Source organism: Pelodiscus sinensis, chromosome 5, assembly GCF_052426305.1.
Source record: "Pelodiscus sinensis isolate ZL-2025 chromosome 5, ASM5242630v1, whole genome shotgun sequence".
In the NCBI taxonomy this organism is placed as follows: domain Eukaryota; kingdom Metazoa; phylum Chordata; order Testudines; family Trionychidae; genus Pelodiscus; species Pelodiscus sinensis.
Window position 1 is genome coordinate 103,749,745 of NC_143056.1, and position 20,751 is coordinate 103,770,495.

General features: G+C 43.4%; 1 protein-coding gene across 4 annotated transcripts in view; it reads right to left on the reverse strand.

Annotated features, from left to right (window-relative positions):
- Positions 1-20,751, reverse strand: part of USP47 (ubiquitin specific peptidase 47) — a 170,042-nt gene that overhangs the window by 117,493 nt on the left and 31,798 nt on the right. For 3 of the 4 annotated variants that reach the window (XM_075927892.2, XM_075927891.2, XM_075927890.2), the window contains 4 exons: positions 19,471-19,674; positions 18,308-18,421; positions 14,769-14,907; positions 5,518-5,614 (listed from right to left, as the gene is read on the reverse strand). In XM_075927892.2, coding sequence (XP_075784007.2) covers positions 5,518-5,614; positions 14,769-14,907; positions 18,308-18,421; positions 19,471-19,674 — 554 coding nt within the window. Of the gene's footprint in view, positions 1-5,517; positions 5,615-14,768; positions 14,908-18,307; positions 18,422-19,470; positions 19,675-20,751 lie in introns of those variants that run through there. The other variant, XM_075927894.2, reaches the window with a different exon arrangement.

Below are 20,751 nucleotides of genomic sequence, written 5' to 3' on the forward strand. Positions count from 1 at the left end.
GGAGAAAACAAGAAAACACACAGAGTGTGGTTTGTTTGTGTGGTTTTTTTTTTTTTTTTTTTTTTTAAGAAAAGCTAGGGCTGACAAACTACTCACTAATTTTTTCCTCTTTTTTCAGTCAGAAAAGCACTGCTCTGAAACTCTGTCTTCTGCCAAGGACAGCAGAAAAGGAACAGAGGGGACCCACGCATCATGCAACTAACAGAAAAAAACAGCACAAGATGGTGACATGCACAACACGGGAAGGCACTGGTAGGCTAAAAATCCTCGATTGCTGGCATGAGGATGCACCGACACCTGAATGGAACATCCACTCAAAGGAACCACCTTAAGTGACATCAGTGAAAGGGGGAAGGAAGCCAGCAGCTCAAACAGGGGAACAGTGGGCCTTGCAAGAACCAGGTTAGATCCCATTGAAAAGGAGGAGCTGGGGCCTACAGAAATAACCTTTCCAAGCACAGCAGAAAGAAGGCATGAAATGGTGCGAGAAAAACTGAGTGCCGTTGTTTCGGCACATAGAAGGCAGAAATTGTAGCCAAATGAACTTTGACCAAGGCGAGCATGAGAAGCTCATGTTTCAAGTGTAAGAGATAGTTGAGGATCAACTGTAGCTATAATCCCTTACTGGGACACTCAGGCTGAGAACTGCTTCCACTTCGCCATGTAGGTCAATCTGGTTGAAGGGTTTCTGCTTTCAAGGACAGGCTGCACTTCCACTGGCTCAACCATGGAGCAGACGCGTCATGAGGTGAATGGCCGAAAGTCCAGGTGAAGATGACAACTTGCTCCTGGGACAAAAGGTCCAGCTACACTGCAACAGGCAAGGAGCCTGCGGCAGGAAGCTCATGAGGGTGCCAAATTAGTGCTGGCACAGCCATGCTGGTATGATTAGCTGTGTTGCAAACAGATTCATTTGGGGATAGCTCCAGTCTCAAGAGCATGAGGTTTACGGCTGGATGGAAAGACCACTCGTGATGAGATGATTCTCTGCTCAGATGATCTGCAACTATGTTGCATGCTCTGGCAAGGTGGCGTGCCTCCAGTGAGATATGGAGGACAAGTCATACAGTTGGATTGCTTCCTCCCAGAACAATATCAAGCAGACTACTCCCTGCCTTTTGATGTAAACATGGATGTTGTATTGTCTATGAGACTACAGACCACTGGTGCCACACAAGTGAGGAAAACACACATCTGACCACCCTGTGCTCTGACGTACATGTGGAGGGTTTTCTTGTTCCGGGACCACTGATCTTAAGTTTGGAGTGATGTGACAAGTTCCCCACCCCTGGTCTGAGGCATCAGAAACCAATTACACCGAGTGCTGGGCCTGCTAAATGAGACACCAGTGAGGAGATTGTGTGGTTCCATCCACCATGATAGAGAGAGGAGGCTGTGCAGTGGCACCACAACTACCCGGTCAAGGGAGTGCCATGCTGGGCAGTACACTGATGCCAGCCAAAGCTGAAATGGACACACCTTGGCCCTACCAAAGGCACTACAGTGAATGCATGCCCCCATGCCGCTGAGGACGCACAGGCTCTCATGACTGTCAAAGGGGCAAGGGACAGCTGCCAAACTTAGTCACGCAGTGCCTTAAACATGTCTCAAGGGAGGGACATTTTGACTACAGTAGAGTCATGTACCACCCCAATGAACACGATTCTTTGTGTGGCACTAATGACTTTCCACTGATGACTATGACACGTGGGGAGGAGAAGAGCAATGTCTTGGTGGACCTTTGGTTGTGAACAGCCCTTGACATTCTGGCAGGGAAATACCTGAGTTATCTAAGGATCCAAGTAAGTTGCTACCACCGACATGCACTTTGTGAATACTCTGGGTGCTATGGCTAAGCCAAAGGAGAGCACTGCAAATGGATAGTGGTTGCATCTTACCTCCATCTGGCTTTGGGGATTTAAAAAATTATCAAAAGTAAAAACTCTGTTTGTGGAACCAGGCAGGCACCTCCTCCACTGCTCCCAGATGGAGCAACTCCACAAGAAGTTACTTGTGAGAAGGATCCTTGAAGAGGGATGGGGAAGTAGGGTGGAAAGGGGGTAAGAGATCAGCTGGAGTGTATAGCCATCCTGCACCAGGGAAAAGACACAATGGTCTGACAATCTCAGGCTGGGAAAAAGGGGTGGAGATGGGAAGCAAAGAGATGGGGAGGATCCGAAAAGTCTGCTAGGGTCGCCCTTGGGCGCACCCTCAAAAGGCATACTTGCCAGAGGGCTTCAGCTGGCTTGATGAGGAATGAGAATTTGACTGTGGTTGACGACCCTGCCTTTTGCAGAAAAGCTTTGAGTGCCCCTGCAGCAGGTCCTGTTGGGTGTGTTACATCTTGGGTTGAGCGGGCTGGGGCTCAAACTTTTTCCACTCCGGTCATGGCATGTAGAGCCCCAAAAAGTTTTTAGGATAATGCAGGAGTACTTGAGCCTATGCAAATTGGTATCTGTGTTTCAGAAACAGCCATGCAATCTAAAGAGAGGCCCTGGATAGAATTCTGGGCCTCCAGTGACACAACAGAAGTACTCAAACAGCGCTCCTCATGGAGATTTTAGAAGCATGGACAGTGCTGCCAAGTCTGTTGTGTTTGATACAGCCTACAGAGCCACATTCACTATGACAGTGCCCCTGTCCAACAGCACTTTAAAGTCCTTCTCGGATGCTTCAGAGAGTAAAGCCTCAAACTTGGCCTGGACTGCCACAAGCTGAGGTCCTATCAGGTGAACAGGGCCGAATGGTTTGCCACAGAGTTGAAAACTGGAAGAAAAATATATTTTTCTTCAAACAAGTCAAGACTTCTGAAATCCTTATTCTTTGGTGTGGGGGTGATTTGACCTTCCAACTCCCTGGGGGTAGAATCAGTGACCCACAAGGAGCAGCGTGGCAGGTGGGTATATAAGTAGTCATGGCCCTTGGCAGGTACAAGGTTCTTCCCCTTATCTATATCTCCTCTCTCAAAGAGGGTTTGCCAGAGCACCTTGGCAATCTTGGCCCCCCTTCATGCAGGTGCCTCCTCTCCCAGGAACTCAATGAGGGAGTCAGAGACCTCCTGGACTTCCTCTGCTTGGAGAAGGAAGTTTGTTGCTATGCTCTTGAGGAAGTCCTCGTGGGTTTTTGTATCATCAGGAGCAACCATAGGAGGTGGGGCTACAATGGCCACATGTGAGGAGGAAGATGAAGCTTGCTCCCCCTCCCCCCAAGTCCTCTTCCAAGGACAGCAGATGGTCCCCTTACCCCTTCTTCCAACTGCGGGGTGAGATGCCCACTTGCCTCCGGTGCCTGGACCCAGCTTATGGAGGGTGCCAAGGAAAGCCCCATCTAAGGGTATTGCCACTGTGGCTGAGGCCAAGGGGTGCATTGGGAAGGCCACCTGTGGTACCAGGTTGTACAGTTCTGGGCATGGTGCCAAGGGTTGCACTAGGGACGCTGAGGCTGAGATGGCACCTGCTGAGTGGACACTAGTGGAGGCCCCGTGACCTGGAGCATGTAATATAGTCTCTTCAGTGCTGAAATCATGGTGCTGACGATGATCTCAATGACTGAGTAAGGGGCTGGAGCATGTGGTATGCGGGCTCCTACAATCCTTTGAGGGATTGCATCAAGAAGGAGATCTCTGGTGCAGAGATGTGGGTCTGTGGATCTGAACCCATACAAGCAGGTACAAGGACCAGAGCTACTTGGTGCTGGTGAGTAGCAGCAGCGGGGGGAGCGGTGCTGTGGAGAAGGCGAGTAGGGCATAGTGAAGCGAGAGCCGTATGAGGAGCCAGTCTCACAACCGTGCCACTGTAGCCATTGAGTGAGTGTCTTGAAGGCCTGCACACGAACTTAAGGAGTGCTGGAAACTAAGCATGTCACTGTGGCAAGTTCCGCATCGATATGATGGGACAAGGGGCATACCGATGAGTGACAGCATCAGGCGGCAACCAAATTGTAAAGGGCAGTTTCCCCCTGGGCCTGGCTGGTCCTACCAATGACAGTACCAGCATGTTAAGTACATCCTGCGTCACTTGGAAGGCCTACAGCATGGATGGGGTCTGCACATCATCAGCAGGCAGCAGAGATTGGGCTAGGCTGGGCTGGTCAGACTGTACTGAAATCCTGTCCTTGGAGCACTCTGTGGGATGGTCCCCCTTCTTGGCCTTCTCCTTTCAAGACATGGGAGAGCTGTCCTTGGCAGCCTTCTTAGGCTTCCTAGGTTGTGTCTTCAAGTATGCCCAGGGCTCGGCATCAAAACTGAGTGAGGCTCTTGCGGAACTAAGGAAAACTCCATAAGCAGCACCTCTAGTGAAATGCTCCTCTTTTTTATTATCGTGGGGTGGAAAGAGCTGCAAATCTTACATTTTTGACTAACTGATAATTACTCTCTCCCAAATGGGAAACTACTTACAATTGAATAGAGGGAATGACTAACACTACAGCTAAGGCTGGAGCAGTGTGTTCCAAGCACCGTCACTAGTGGCAAAAAGGAACAGAGGAAGGAGGGGCTCTAGGAGCATCCTATATAGCACAGCATGTGTGCGCCACTCCAGGGGACGCTGAGCCCAGTCACCTACAGGTACTGCTGAGGAAAAATTTTCCAGCACCAGTGCATGTGGCAAGCACACACAACCCCTATGTTGAATGGACCTGAGCAAGCACTTGACAAACCCATTTTGCAAAGATCATATGAATGACAACTATCATTTATGCTTAGGACCCATCTATCCTATGGGAAAAAACTAGACATTAGACTTAGGCACATTGATTTGGATGTAGGTGTACAAGACATTTAGACAACACCTACTACTTTTCTCTAACAGGTTTACAAATTAATTTAAGTGACAGATTCTTGTGTTGCTCTAACTTGCTCAGAATTTCGAAGTGATTTTAGGGCTTCCTGGAATAGCCTGAGGTATTTGTTCTTAAGCATGTGATTTTGCTCAAGTTATTGGAAGAAAGATGACTTTTTTTTTAACCTAACAATGTAGAAGTTCTCGGACACAGATTTCTTCTTGACCCACATTCCACAGTTATGGGCCAGTTGCCAAGAAAGCTTACTCCCAGGCACAAAAGTCACTACTTAAGAGACAGAGCTTTTATTTATAAGTAAGGTTATTGTAAATTTGTTGTTAGCTTTAAGAGCATGGGGAAGTTGCAACAAGTGTGATCAGAGAACAGCTGTAGGTTCGGCTAGTGACTAAAACTTCTAAGTAGCCAGATAACTAAGTCTGATCTAGAATATAAAGAGGAAAAGATAAAGAAAATAAATGTGTTCTTGAGACAAGATCATTCTTTGTTCTTCTCACAAGCCGTGCTCCTTATGTTTACCCATCTTGGAAATAAATGCACCCCATCACCCGAAACTGTGACCTCAGTTTAGACATTTTCATTTCAAAGTAGGAGAGCTAACATGAAAGAAATATATATGCCATGGCAGCATATCTGTGGCAAAATAAAAGACTATTACATTAGTTTTCTAAATAGGTCAACATTAAGACACAATCTTGTTTCTATGAAAAAAATACTTACTTGTATAATGCATTTCTAAATTCAGGAGTCATGAAAAGTGTTTGCAATAAGCTGTTCAAATAGCAAGTCATTGCTTGATTTACTAACCCCACATAACCTAAAAAAACATACAAATAAGAGTTTGAGTTGGAAACACAAAACAGTATCCACACCTACCAAAAGAAAGCTAATATGCAACTGACAAGAAAGAATGATTACAGAACCAATATTACCTCAAATACAAGTACTCATTAAAACAATACACATTTCACTATAAAAAAGTGAAGACATGGCAAGGGTAGAGATCCAAGAGTGTAGTGATTTAAAGGTCATACTTATCAGTTACTGAAACAGCTACACGGTGTAGCTCCCGGAGAGCCACCAGTCACCCCATGTTGCTGCCTCTATATCAAGAGGCAGTACTACATGGCAAGAATCGGCTCCCTAAGAGCAGGGTGGCATGCAAGAACCAGCTGCTGCCCGTGTAACTGCTGAAAATTTCACCAGGTATACAGTTCATTAATTTCACACATTTTAACATCCCTAGGCAAGAATTCTTGTGCTAATTATTATGAAGTCTGGGACAGCACTGAAGATGTATAGTAAAAACATTTTTGCATTCAATTTCCCAAAATTTCCTTGTACCAATGACATTGTAAAATGTTAAAGTAAATGTTCAAGTTTTACTAGATACTACTATAACCTACAGTTCGAAAAATTTGTAACAAGAATAATTTACACTTGAGACGAGGGGGATAGGAGGGGAGATCTACAATTTGGTGTGATTAAAAGCAAAATAGCAAATTTAACAGTCATTTAACAGTAATCATCATTCCCTCAGACATCATCTGAAAGAGAAGGTTACTCACTTTAATGGTAACTGATGTTCTTCGAGATGAGTGTCCCCATTGGTGCTCCACATTAGGTTGGTGCGCCATGACCAAGCCTTAGATTGGAGATATTAGAGCAGCATCCCTGCGGCTACGCATGCACACACTTAGGGTATTTCTACACTACAGCACTAATTCGAACTAACTAAGCTAATTCGAACTAACGCATCTAGAACTAAAAACTAGTTCGAATTAGCGTTTTGCTAATTAAGTGGACATTAAGTGGACCCTGAACCAGGCTTAAGGATGGCTGGAAGCAGTGCCGGCAGGGCATCAGAGGAGGACTTAGAGCATGGAGATGCTGTCTCAGGCTAGCCGAGGGCTGTGCTTAAAGTGTCCCGACCCCCACCCTGGACAGACAGTTCTCAGGGGTTCCCCGCTTGCAAAGCAGTCCTGGCTTGGATTGCCCAGAGTACCTACACTGAGCACATCACAACACTTGGCCATCAGACCGGCTGCACTTGCCGCAGGCTGCCATCTGGGGAGAGAAGGCAATTGGGGGGCTGCAGGAGAGCTTCCACCCCCAGAAGCCAGCAGAGCCAGCCCAGTCCTCCCCATCGGGGGCGCGTACCTCATTCTTCCCTCACCTCCTTCCACTTACCCTTCCCTAGCCCCTCTTCTTGATGTACAAAATAAAGGACAATTGTGTTCAAAAATGGAATCTGTCTTTATTGAACAAAACTGGGGGAGACTGGGAAAAGGAGGTGGGAGAGGGGAAGAGAGAGGCTGGGAGAGGGGAGGGCAACTAAAATGATCAGGGGTTGGGAACAGGTCCCATATGAAGAGAGGCTAAAGAGACTGGGACTTCTCAGCTTAGGAAAGAGGAGAAGGAAGGGGGACAGGATAGAGGTCTCTAAAAGCAGGAGTTGGGTGGAGACGGTGCATACAGAAAAGTTCTTCATTAGTTCCCATAAAGAAGGACTAGAGGACACCAAAGGAAAGGAATGGGTAGCAGGCTTCAAACTAGTAACAGAAAGTTGTTCTTCACAAAGCAAAGAGTCAACCTGTGGAACTCCTTGCTGCAGGAGGCTGTGAAGGCTACAACTAGAACAGAGTTTAAAGGGAAGTGAGAGCAAGTCATGGAGGTTGGGTCCATGGAGTGGTATTAGCCAGGAGGTAGGAGTGGTGTCCCTGCCCAAGGTTTGTGGAAGGCTGGAGAGGGATGGCACGAGACAAATGGCTTGGTCACTGTCTTCGGTCCATCCCCTCCAGGGTCCCTAGGGTTGGCCACTGTCGGCAGACAGGCTACTGGGCTAGATGGACCTTTGGTCTGACCCAGGACGGCCATTGTAAGCTCAGGGCTCAGGGTCGGGGGTCTCAGTGGATCACCTTGATTTTCATGCACACCTGCTCCTGGATGGCCAGGCTGGCAGCTCTCCTGCCCTAGCCGGCCACTTTCCTGTGCCTAGTGCGGAGCTCGTGGACGTGGTCCACGATGTCCGCACTAGCCCAGGCGGGTGCCCGCCTCTTGCGGTCCCGGGCAAGCTCCCGGGTGCCTCCAGCCTGGTCCCGGGAAGAGGGGGAGGGCTGGGGGGCATCGGGTGGGTGGCTCGAGCCGTGCCAGGTGCAGGGTCTGCTGGCTGGGTGCTGGCAGGCTTGCACCTGGCACGGGCACCGTAGCCAGCCTGTGCTCCTTTAAGGGGTCCAGGGCCAGGAGGGGGGCAGTAGAGTTTCCCTGGTGTTGGCCAGAGTGGCCACCAGGGAAACCTGGGGAGGGCTAGCCTCCTACTAGTTCGAATTAAGGGGCTACACACCCAAAGGGAGGGTTGTGGAGCACCCATTGGGACACTCATTTTGAAGAATATCAGTTACCATTGAGGTGAGTAACCTCCTCTTCTTTGAGAGACGTCCCCATTGATGCTCCACATGAGGTGACTACGAAGCTATTTGTTTAGAGTGGTAGGGATTTTGGATCTGTCAGAAAAACAGTGGAAAGAACTGGCTTCGCTAGTTTTAGGTTGGAGAGAGGTCCCTGTGCAAACGTGCAGTGCTTTGCAAATGTGTGGTCAGAGGACCATGTAGCAGCTGTGCAAATGTCTCTTATGGGTACTTTGTGGAGGAATGCTATTGAGGTAGCCATGGCTCTGGTCAGCATGCCCGTATGATATCTGGAGGTGGCACATCTGACACTGCGTAACAAAGCTTGATACGATCAGAGATCCAGTGGGAAAGTGTCTGTGATGAGACATCCCGGCCCTTATTGTGGTTTGCTATCGACACAGTCTTGGAGACGCTCAAAAAGATTTAGTTCATTGAAGGTAAAAAGTCAGCACCCTGCGCAGGTGAAGGGTGTGCATTTTCATTAGCATGTGGTTTGGGGAAGAAGGCGAGAAGTTGTATTGTCCGATTGAGGTGGAAGGATGAGTGTACCTTGGGGAGGAATTTGGGATGGATACGTAAAGTGACCTTGTCTTGAAAAAAGTGGGGGGGGGGCCATTAGGGCTGCAATCTCTCCTGCCCATCTCGCCACAGTAATGGCTAAAGGAAAATAGTTTTCATGGATAAATGTAATAATGAGGTGGTGGCCACTGGTTTGAAAGGCGGCCGAGTCAGAGCATTCAATACTAAAGGACGGCCCCATGGTTGCGTTGGTGAATTGATGTCTGGATGAAGTGCCTGAAGACCCTTTATAAACCTCTTGGTGAGTGGATGTGCAAATATGGATGATTTGTCTCAGAGTGGAAGGTAGTAATAGCAGCAAGATTAACTTTAATGGAACTTATTGCAAGGCCCATTTGTTTAAAGATGCAAAAGGTAGTCAAGGATGGTAGGTAAGGAGGATGTTGAAGGAGCTACCCAGTGGCATACATACTATGTCAAGAATGTTTTCCTTTTTTGAAGATAAGTCTTACAGGTGTTCTGCACCCTACTGCATCTTTAAACAAATGGGCCTTGCAATAATTTCCATACTGTGTAGAAGGACCATTTGTACGTTTCATGACCAAGTCATTTCTAGCTCAGAGAACCACCCAAGCATAGCAAGTGGAGATTTGGTTCAATGGTATCAAGTCACAGGGCCAGGGCCCAAGAGGGCTGTGGATTTGCTTCAAGACAGAGTTGATTAGGGATAGATAGTTGCTTTTATTAATCCTGCTCTGTTCAACAGGGGTATAGGAGGAAACGCATACCTTCCTCACCACCAAATGTATCTCCCACTGAACCCTTGCCGATGCCCACCTTGGAACAGAACAGGGGACATTTAAGGTTGGATCGCGGGGCAAACGGATCTATGGTGGGATGACCCCATCAGAAGATGTTCGCCAATAGGTGCAAATTCATTTGTCATTCGTGTTCAGTCAGGAGGACTTTGCTAAGTGCATCTGCCATTGTGTTCAGGGTGCCTGGAAGGTGCATTGAGGTACTATTTATGTTATATTTCAGGCACCAGTTCCAAAGTGCTATGGCCTCTGTGCAAAGTGCTCGAGATTGGGCTCTGCCTTGATGATTCATATAAAACATTGCTGCAACATTGTCTATGTATAGTCTGGCGTGACTGTTGGTGATGAAAGGAGAAATTTGACACATGCATTCTTGACTGCACAGAGTTCCAGGACATTTATTTGTAAGTTCTTGTTGCTGCTGGACCACAGGCCCTGGCACGTCTGAGGTCATAGGTGGGCACCCCATCCTGTACCAGATGTCTGTCGTCATGGAGACAGATGGTTCTGGTAAGTAGTAGGGGAGTTCGGAACAATGGTTCTTTGTGCTTAGCCACCAGCATAAGAGAGTTGCTCAGCTTCAGCATAATGGTGGTTCTTTGAGATGTGTCCCGTTCCCCCCCCCCCCCCCATGGGTGCTCCACTATGAGTGCTGGTTCATCCTCATGTCAGCGACCTCAGATTTTTCTAGCAGTGCCCCACCCCACATGCACCCTGGCATCTCCTCATGCCATTGGTGTCCATTAGACACACATGCAACACAGCTCCCTCCGTTCCTTCTCTATTCTTGCTAGTAGAGTCTCCAAAACAAGGGACCGAGGGAAGGTAGTACTGGGATGAGAAGCAGCTGTGGGATCCAGTGCCGGCTTTGCCACTATGAGATATGCTGCTCTCTGAGGCAGTGGACACATTGTGAATGGCCATTTGATATAGGAATAGGCTCTTTACATGAGGTGCGGCGTTTAAAACCCTGGTAAGCCAGGCATGACTCTGAAACCAGTCGGTAACTGCAAGAAGGGGTTAACTGGGAGAAAAACTTACAGTAATCTAGGGTTTGGGGTTTTTTTAAACTAACTATAATATCAATCAACTGGGAGAGAAAAACTTGGTTTTAAACAGAGATAATCATGTAGACACAAAAGCTAGGGAGCACTGCTGAGTCCATCTGTAGCCAGAGTCCCTGGAGGGATGGGAGGGGAGGGGGGCTCTGAGAAGGAACTGGGGGAAAGGGGGGACGACTTGCACATGCGCAATGCCTGCAACCTAAGATTGTGCTTCTGCAGGTGCGCGCATGCGCAGCCCCAGGGACACTGCTCTGAAACCTCCAATCTCAGGCTCGGTAGCGGCGCACCAACCTCATGTGGAGCACCCATGGGGACACTCATCTCGAAGAATGTCAGTTGCTACCAACATGAGTAACCTTCTCTTTCAGATTATAACAGTAGTAAGCATTCCCTCAGACATAAAGAACAGCTACAAACTACTACTAAGCTCAATAACAAGTTTTATTAGTTTCAAAGGAGGAGTGAATTATGTGCTTAAATTATGAACTCTATGAAATGACACTCAGGCCAGTTTTCTTCAAACCATGCACCATATATGGGATAAAGTAAAATAAAAAAAAAATCTTATATATTGCGGCACACAGGGACACAGATGAATTTGGACATTTGTTTTTATGGCATTTAATTATGTATTCTATAGCTTTCTGTTTCTTTTCATATAAAAGAACTACCCTTTGCAATTAATAGGGTTTTTTTGTGAAAAAAGTTCAGAATTGGGATATATACATATTTAATTTGTCCTTACTTCAGATGATCTACCATATGTGTATTTAGTTGATGAATTCCTTCATCAAGTAGTTGCTGAACCAACAAGGGGGTTTTAGATTTTAGATTTGGTTTTGGTGAGTAGCGAGGACCTCAAAGATGAAATGGTTGTAGGGGACAACCTTGGCTCGAGTGATCATGAGCTAATTCAGTTCAAATTAAATGGAAGGATAAACAAAAATAAATCTGAGACTAGGGTTTTTGATTTCAAAAGGGCTAACTTTAGTAAATTAAGGAAATTAGTTAGGGAAGTTGATTGGACTAAAGAAATTATGGATTTTAAAGTGGAGGAGGCCTGGAATTATTTTAAGTTAAAGTTGCAGAAGCTGTCAGAAGCCTGTATCCCTAGAAAAGGGAAAAAATTTATAGGCAGGTGTGTTAGACCAAGTTGGATGAGCAAGCATCTCAGAGAGGTGATTAAGAAAAAGCAGAAAGCATATAAGGAGTGGAAAATGGGAGGAATCAGTAAAGAAAGCTACCTTATTGAGGTTAGAGCATGTAGGGACAAAGTGAGAAAGGCTAAAAGTCAGGTAGAGTTGGACCTTGCAAAGGGAATTAAAACCAATAGTAAAAGGTTTTATAGCCATATAAACAGGAAAAAAAACAAACAAAAAAGAAGTAGGACCGCTAATTATTAAGGATGGAGTGGAAGTTAAGGATAATCTAGGAATAGCCCAATATCTGAACAAATACTTTGCTTCAGTCTTTAATGAGGCTAATGAAGAGCTTAGGGATAATGGTAACTTAACAAATGGGACTAAAGATATGGAGGTAGATATTACCATATCCGAGGTAAAAGCCAAACTTGAACAGCTTAATGGGAGTAAATCAGGGGGCCCAGATAATCTTCATCCAAGAATACTGAAGGAACTGGCACATGAACTTGCAAGTCCATTAGCAAAATTTTTTAATAAATCTCTAAATTCAGGGGTTGTACCATTTGACTGGAGAATTGCTAATATAGTTCCTATTTTTAAGAAAGGGAAAAAAAGCGACCCAGGTAACTATAGGCCTGTTAGTTTGACATCTGTAGTATGTAAAATCCTGGAAAAAATTTTGAAGGAGAAAGTAGTTGGAGACATTGAGGCTAATGGCAATTGGGACAAATTACAACATGGTTTTACAAAAGGTAGATCGTGCCAAACCAACCTGATCTCCTTTTTTGAGAAAGTAACCGATTTTTTAGATACAGGAAATGCAGTGGATCTAATCTACCTCGACTTTAGTAAGGCATTTGATACAGTATCACATGGAGAATTATTGGTTAAATTGGAAAAGATAGGGATTAATATGAAAGCTGAGAGGTGGATAAGCAACTGGCTAAAGGGGAGACTACAGCGGGTCATATTGAAAGGTGAACTGTCGGGTTGGAGGAAGGTTACTAGCGGAGTTCCTCAGGGATCAGTTTTGGGGCCAATTTTATTTAATCTTTTTATTGCTGATCTTGGCACCAAAAGTGGAAGTGTCCTAATAAAATTTGCGGATGACACAAAGTTGGGAGGTATTGCCAATTCAGAAAAGGATCGGGATATCACACAGGAAGATATGGACGATCTTGTAAATTGGAGTGATAGCAATAGGATGAAATTTAATAGTGAGAAGTGTAAGGTTATGGATTAATAAGAATTTTAGTTATAAGCTGGGGACACATCTGTTGGAAGTAACGGAGGAGAAGGACCTCAGAGTCCTGGTTGATTATAAAATGACTATGAGCCGCCATTGTGACATGGCCGTGAAAAAGGCTAATACGGTCTTGGGATGTATTAGGCGAGGTATTTCCAGTAGGGATAAGGAGGTGTTAGTGCCATTATACAAGGCATTGGAATACTGTGTGCAGTTCTGGTCTCCTATGTTTAAGAAGGATGAATTCAAACTGGAACAGGTACAAAGAAGGGCCACTAGGATGATCCGAGGAATGGAAAACCTGTCTTATGAAAGGAGACTCAAGGAGCTTGGCTTGTTTACCTTAACTAAAAGAAGGCTGAGGGGGGACATGATTGCACTTTTTAAATATATTAGAGGGATAAATACCAGGGAGGGAGAGGAATTATTTAAACTTAATACCAATGTGGACACAAGAACAAATGGATATACGCTGGCTAGTAGGAAGTTTAGACTTGAGATTAGACGAAGGTTTCTAACCATTAGAGGAGTGAGGTTCTGGAACAGCCTTCCAAGGGAAATAGTGGGGGCAAAAGATCTATCTGGCTTCAAGATTAAACTAGATGGCTTTATGAAGGGGATGGTCTGATGAGATAACATGATCTTGGTAACTAATTGACCATTCAATTATCAGTGGGAATAGGTCAATGGAGGGATGATAGGAGTTACTATAGAGAACTTTCTGGGTGTCTGGCTGATGAGTCCTGCCCACATGCTTAGGGTTTAGCTGATCGCCATATTGGGGTCAGGAAGCTATTTTCCTCCAGGGTAGATTGGCAGAGGCCCTGGAGGTTTTTCATTTTCCTCTGTAGCATGGGGTACAGATCACAGCTAGAGGATTCTCTGCATCTTGGGGTCTTCAAAGTATTTGAAGGCTTCAATATCTGAGATATAAGTGAGAGGATTATTCTGGGAGGGGTGGGTGAGATTCTGTGGCCTGCACTGTGCAGGGGGTCAGACTAGATGATCATAATGGTCCCTTCTGACCTTAAAGTCTATGAGATGATAAACATTTGACATCAGTTAGCATATTTTCTTGATCCCCACATAAAAAAGCCTGGACCAGCACAACTGCCATAACAAATATATTCAACCTATCAGTGCTGCAGTACAGAACACCTGAGGTCAAGAGCAGTCCTAACTTCGGACTACTGCTAAGGAAAAATGTCTATTTATTGCAACCTTAACATATTACTGATCTCAGTGAAGTTACAAGTCAAGGACATATGGTTACCATTCAGTTACAGGAAGATTTACTTTAATAGCTGAACACACAAATGCATGAAAAAGAGGGAACAGATGAACTGTAATCCTACAAGCAATACTATGGAAATCAAATTATACATTGAGGTTTAAGAAAGATGAAATATTGGAAACAGAAAGTCATTCAATAGCAGATATGGATTACAACTTTAAAAGCACACTGGCACCAAGCAATCCCTTCCCAGCCACCCACCAAAAGCCCCTGCTTTTGAAGGAACATTGCACTGTGTGAGAAAATCTCATTATTGACCAAGAAGGGGATGCTTTTGTCCCTTTCCCAAAGACAGCTCTGGTAAGAACTATCAAAACAACAGTAAAGAGACATTTTACTGGGTTTAAAATAAAAGGCTCTTTACTCTTCAAAATAAATATCCCTGCTAACAAAGAGTTTTAGTATTATTTTAAAATAATTAAAGCTTAGTGATGCCTTTATTAAATAGATTAAAATAAAGTGGGATAGAACACCATACCTGTCTCTGATTTACTCAGGATAGAAGAGTATGAGTAGTTTTGACAGACATAATCATTGGAACCACCAACAGAGCCTTCTCTTGGTAGAGGGCCTATAAACCTGTCTCGATTACCATCATCTGTTGTACCCGATTCCTCCTAAAATATGAATACATTGATTTTTATGTAAAAATTAATTTAACCCAACTAACTTTTACAGAAGTAGTAAAGCTTTTATATATATATATCATGCAAAAGAACTATTAAAAAAATCATTTAGGTTGCAGAGTTAAACAAAGTTAAGTAAATCAAGCATTTCCTAATTTCTGCTGCATTAAGAATCCATGCTATGTACTAAGGCAGTGGTCACCAACCAGTAGATCAGGATCTACTGGTAGATCTTGGAGCCTCTAACAGGTGATCCTGACTTGTTTGGCCAAGAGACTTATCAAGTGCAGGCACTTCAGCTGCCCTCTCCCCCTACTGCTATGCATCTCCTGCCATTGGCTTTGGAACTCTCTACTCTCCCCCCGGGGAGCCTCCTGCTTGCTGTGCAAGGCAGGGAAGAAAAAAAGACAGGCATTGCTGTGAAGGTACCTCCTCTCCCACCCTGCATCCTATCTCCACAGAACAGAGGGGGCACAACAGGACTTGGGATGGAGTTTGCTTGCTGCTTTTGGGAGTGGTGCAGGACCAGGGCAGGGGTGAGCCTGCCTTAGCCCCACAGCACCACCACCCAGGATCCACATGAGGTAGGCAGTGTCCAGCTGGAGCCCACATCCTGAAACCTTGTTTCATACAGAGGCAGCAGGATGAAAGTGGGCAAGCAGATCGGCGGGAGCTGGTACACATGGGGAGCTGGCTTGAAAACTAGCTCCCCACATGTACCAACTCCCACCTGTCCCCTCTCTCCCCACTGTCTGAGAGAGAGAGAGACATAGACAGACAGACAATCAATGAGCCCAGATTCATCAGTTAACTGTGTAGCTGGATATACTTTCACATGCCTAGTGGAAACAGTTAACAGAGCTATATAAAATTATGATGCCTCAGCAAATAAGGAAAAAATTAAGATGAAATAGACAATTGTAAATCAGGCATTTCCTAACTTTCAAGTGTTTGATTTTGCCAAGAAATATTACTATATTAATGTATGCAATTGCCAGGGGTTGTGTTTGCTTTTTTAGAAAAGAGCTAAAACAAGTTCTATTATGTAAATTATAATAATCCTATTCTACATTATCAGTAAGGTTTGAACCCTGAACTTGCAGTACTGTAGCAAACATATCTACTATGGGAGCTTCAAAATTGGCTTCTGTTCCATGTGGAACCCCCAGAGTAGAACTGCCAAAAATTTACCTGATGAACACAAATGTCACCTGCAAAACAGTTACTTAACAGACTCTCTCAACTAAAACAAAATGTTATGTGAAACAGCAGGGCTGCATCTAGACTGGCAAGATTTTGCGCAAAAGCGGCCACTTTTGTGCAAAATCTTGCTGCCTGTCTACACTGGCAGCGAGTATTTGCGCAAAAACACTGACTTTGTACTGTACAAAATCAGTGGTTCTTGCGCAAATACTCCAACGCTCCGGCTCAGGGATAAGCCCTCTTGCTCAAGTATTCTTGCGCAAGAGGGCCAGTGTAGACAGACAAGTTAATTTATTGCTCAAGAAAGCCTGATGGCTAAAATGGCCTTCGGAGCTTTCTTGCGCAAGAGAGCATCTACACTGGCACAGATGCTTTTGTGCAAAAGCAAGTCTTTTGTGCAAAGGCACATGCCAGTATAGACGCTCTCTTGCACAAATACTTTTAATGGAAAAACTTTTCCGTTAAAAAGTATTTGCGCAAAATCATGCCAGTCTAGACGCAGCCCAGCGGTTTTTGCATTTGCTGAATTTCAAAGGCTTTTTGGAAATAACCAAGACATCAGAACTTCTGAAAAAATAAGCCTGCAAGAATCTTGTATAATAGATTATGTTGGGCACTTTAAAAACATAGATCTTTGCTACCTGTTCCCCATATTCAGGGATCCCTGTCTCAACTTCGGTTAAATGTGGAATTAGCATGACAATTCCATTAATAGCTCTTAACTGCTTGAGTGGTGACAATTAAGCCACATTTCATTTGTGTGGTTTAACTGTTAAATTCAAATCATTGGAAGCTATTATATATAGCTGTTGGTAACTCTTTAGTTCAACAATCTTCACATTATTCCTGTTTTATAATGCACCAATCCAATGTTTTGGGCACACGTACACTTACACCCAAAAACTGTAAGAGCCAGCAGTAATTTGCTGGACACTCAGCCTTCACATTTCCCTCCAAAATTCCCTCCAAAAATATTAATACCCAGCCTGGATTCAAATTCTGACTTTCATAATCCAAGAGTGAGTTTGAGGGTCTTATCCTGAATATATCTGTTCATACTGTAAAGCTGAGCACATGAGACAATCTGATCAACAAAGCCTCAACAGGTCTAAGACAAGGGAATACTAATAGAGCAGCACATTTTATGTAGCTAGCCTACCCAATGCCTGGTTTGCATAAGCCATTACTATTTTCACTTCCTTGAATTCTAAAATTCACGCAGCAGGAATCTCCAAACATTTCAGCAGAAGCTAGGGATGTGAAAGGTTAACGGGTGATGCTTACTGATTCTGGTTAACCAGTGGGAGTGGGCTGGAGTAGTTCCCCACCTACCACCAGCAGCAGAGGGCTACTCTTGCCCCATGGGACCCACCATCGACAGGGCGCTCCAGCTCAGCCACAGCAGTCCCAGGCACATAACAGGTAGTGGCTGCTCCAGCTGGGCTGGAGTGCCCTGCTCCCAGTCTACTCCCCTTACATCACATTTAACCACTTACACTGGATTTTACATCCCTAGTGGCAGCCCAGAATGGACTACAGCCGCTCCCTGAGTTGTGAACGGTCGAGTTATGACTGTTTGCACTTATGACCAAAGCTCCCATGGAGCGGTCATAAAGGCGGTCCCCAAGTTACGAATGCGACCCGCACTTACGAACAGCGCGGTCGCATGTAACTCAGTGGGATCCGAGTTACGAACAGCTCAAGTTACAGCCAAGTGTTCGGTCCGTAACTCGTTCGTAACTCGGAGAGAGGCTGTATAACAAACTGACTTAAAATATTTATTGTTTCTCCTGATTTTTAAAAATAAAAATGCAAGCCTACAAAATTGAAGCAGTAGCTACATCTTTGCCGCTAAAGGCCCTCTGTAGTATTAAGAACTCTTACACTGAGCTGGGATTCTATTAAGATAATACTATTAAGAAGTGTCTTTAAACAATATTGAATATAAATGTGGCAAGTTTAGTCAAGCAGTAACAGAAAATAACTATTTTTAATCACTGGTATTTTTACTGTAGGGACAAACAAGTAAAACAAGTAATTGAGATGCACTGGCAATTTGAGGGGGAAACTTGGTATAGGGCTGGAAAAATAAAGTAATCTTGTCACAAGAATAAGGCATAAAAGATTTTCTCTTTGATAAAGCTTGAAAAAGAAAATAAATGCTATGAATATATTTATTTTGGCTTACCGACATTGTATGAGGCTGTTCCCCATCTTTATCTGTCAACCGTAGAAAATTCTTCTTCCCTACCTCAAAACCAGCATCAAGAATAGATTTATCATTGGTTTGATCCAAAGGAGTCTGTAAGAATAAAACAGACATTTATCTGTGAACAGAGATTGTGAACAAGTTCAGTAAGGTGTTTTAACTATATTATTTCGAATAACTTACACTGCAATGAAAAAGAAAATACTTTGCCATCTATAACATACGCAGCTTTTAGTATCAACTTAGGAGTTCAGAGAAACTCCTCAAGAGAAACCAGTGTATACATCAAATCCTAACCATAATATTTAATAAGTATTGCAAATTTGTCAGTTTATTCAGGAGACGAACCACTAGTCTATAGGATTGATTCTGAAATACAATCAAATACAATCATTTTTATGCAGCTGGTGACAGTAACTCCAAGTATGCTGTAACTTCCATACATCTACTGAAATACAAACAATTTTAGCGTGCAGAAACAACTGAATAGAAGGACGTAAAGCACTATCTTTTCTAGTTGCTGGAAATAAACAGAGCTACCCTACTCCAACCCCTATGTTTAAGTGTTTTATGCAGAATTTCTATGGAAATTAGAGTTATGAAGCTACAACTTACATTTTAAAGATATATAGCACTAAAGCACGCAATTCATGAGGAGCAGTGCTGTGAATTACAAATTCAGACAACAAGAAATCCCTATGAAGGAGGCTGCTTTAAATACTTTGTACTATGAAAGTTCTAAAAATAATTTTACAATCTGCTTCTTACATAGAATTGAGAAGTGTGTTGATTTAATTGTTCTGATTCTTTTATTAAAAAGCCTATTATCAGATTTATATGAATGATCATATTAAGAACTTTGTCAGTCACTTGTTCAGTAACTGTTCCTTTTAGAATACTCCTGACTCTACAAAACAGACTAACTGAAATCAACTAACTGTAAGACATTCAGACTTAAGCCTAGGAACATCAACAACTTTCTAGGTTGTGTTTGACTAGAAACTTTCCAAGGTCTTAGGGTCACTATAGGAACTAGATGCATGGGAAAACTTTGTAGAACGGTACTTATATACATTCTGACAAATGTTCACCTCATCCAATTTTCTTCTTTAAAAAAAAAAAAAAAGATTGCCATTACCTACCATATCTGCAACATTGACTCCATTTCCCCAAACTAAATCAAAAGTTCCATTCACATAGCCCACTTTCGAGGCCACATCCTCAAACAGCCTTTTCAGTGGAGTAGAAGCTGGCAGGTTTAAAGTGATACGTTCATTCACTGTCTTAGAATTAGTAGTATCTTGTATTATACACAGCACTCTGGGTTCATCAGCAGCACTTTCTATCTGAAATCAGAGAAAGCAACTATTCAGTAGATTAAAAGGAGAATTTTTTCTTCATTTCATATATCTTTGTAATACTCCAGCTACTACAAATACAATTCTGCTATGTTTTTACAAAATAAAATCTAAAATTTTTATTTTAGAAGCATGGGAAGTATAAAATCAATGTCAAACAACATAACATGTGTCAACTAAGGTTCTTCTGCAGAGCTAGAACTCCTGAAGATATTTAGACTTTTCACATCTATGCATTTGGATGCATACATATTTTAGATATGAATCAGTCATTAGAAACAGACATAAAAAAAAATCGAAGTTCTAAAGTGCTAGAAATTAAGTACAAGAAAAATTACTGAACTTCACAGTTAGAAAGCAAATAAAAGCAAGGATACTGTATCAGGTGTACTTTGCTTATTTAATAAATGTAGCTTAGGTTTAAGATTGCTAACATCACAGCATAGTATGTTTTCTAAAGACAACAAAGGAATACGAGAACTGAACAATTCTACTAAGCCTTCACTGAAAAAGGTATGTAAATCATCAGATGCAGTAGCAAAATGGAAGTTTTCCAAGTTGCAGTTCAGGTATATTTATCCATGCATAATTAAGTTCTGCCATTTGCAAAAAGCATTCTGGCACAAACTTTTTATTAAAAGAAACAAGAAAAATTGGTCTCATCCACCATAGGCAAACTTGTGTCTGCAACTGTCTTGCTCTTTCATTTTTAAAATTTAAAAAAAACACACACACATACAACACTTAAGGGTTTCGTAGTGAAAGATCCACTTAATTGGTTTCACAATTCTGCTTTCTTTCTTTCTTAGAAAATATTAAATATGCTCTAAGGAATCTCTATAGCAGAATCCCATTTACAGAGAATGAGAAGGTGGTTGTTTTTGAAGACTCAGAGGGGAGAGAAATAATTGCCCAAGAAAGCCATTCCAAAGTTCCAGACATGATGCAAGCAAGAACTCTACAAGATGGGATCAGATTTGGAATTCATCTGTTCAAAACTCACTTTCTGTAAGACACACAAAATGCTACTCAAAGTGGCTCACCATTTTTCTCGGTTCTAAGACA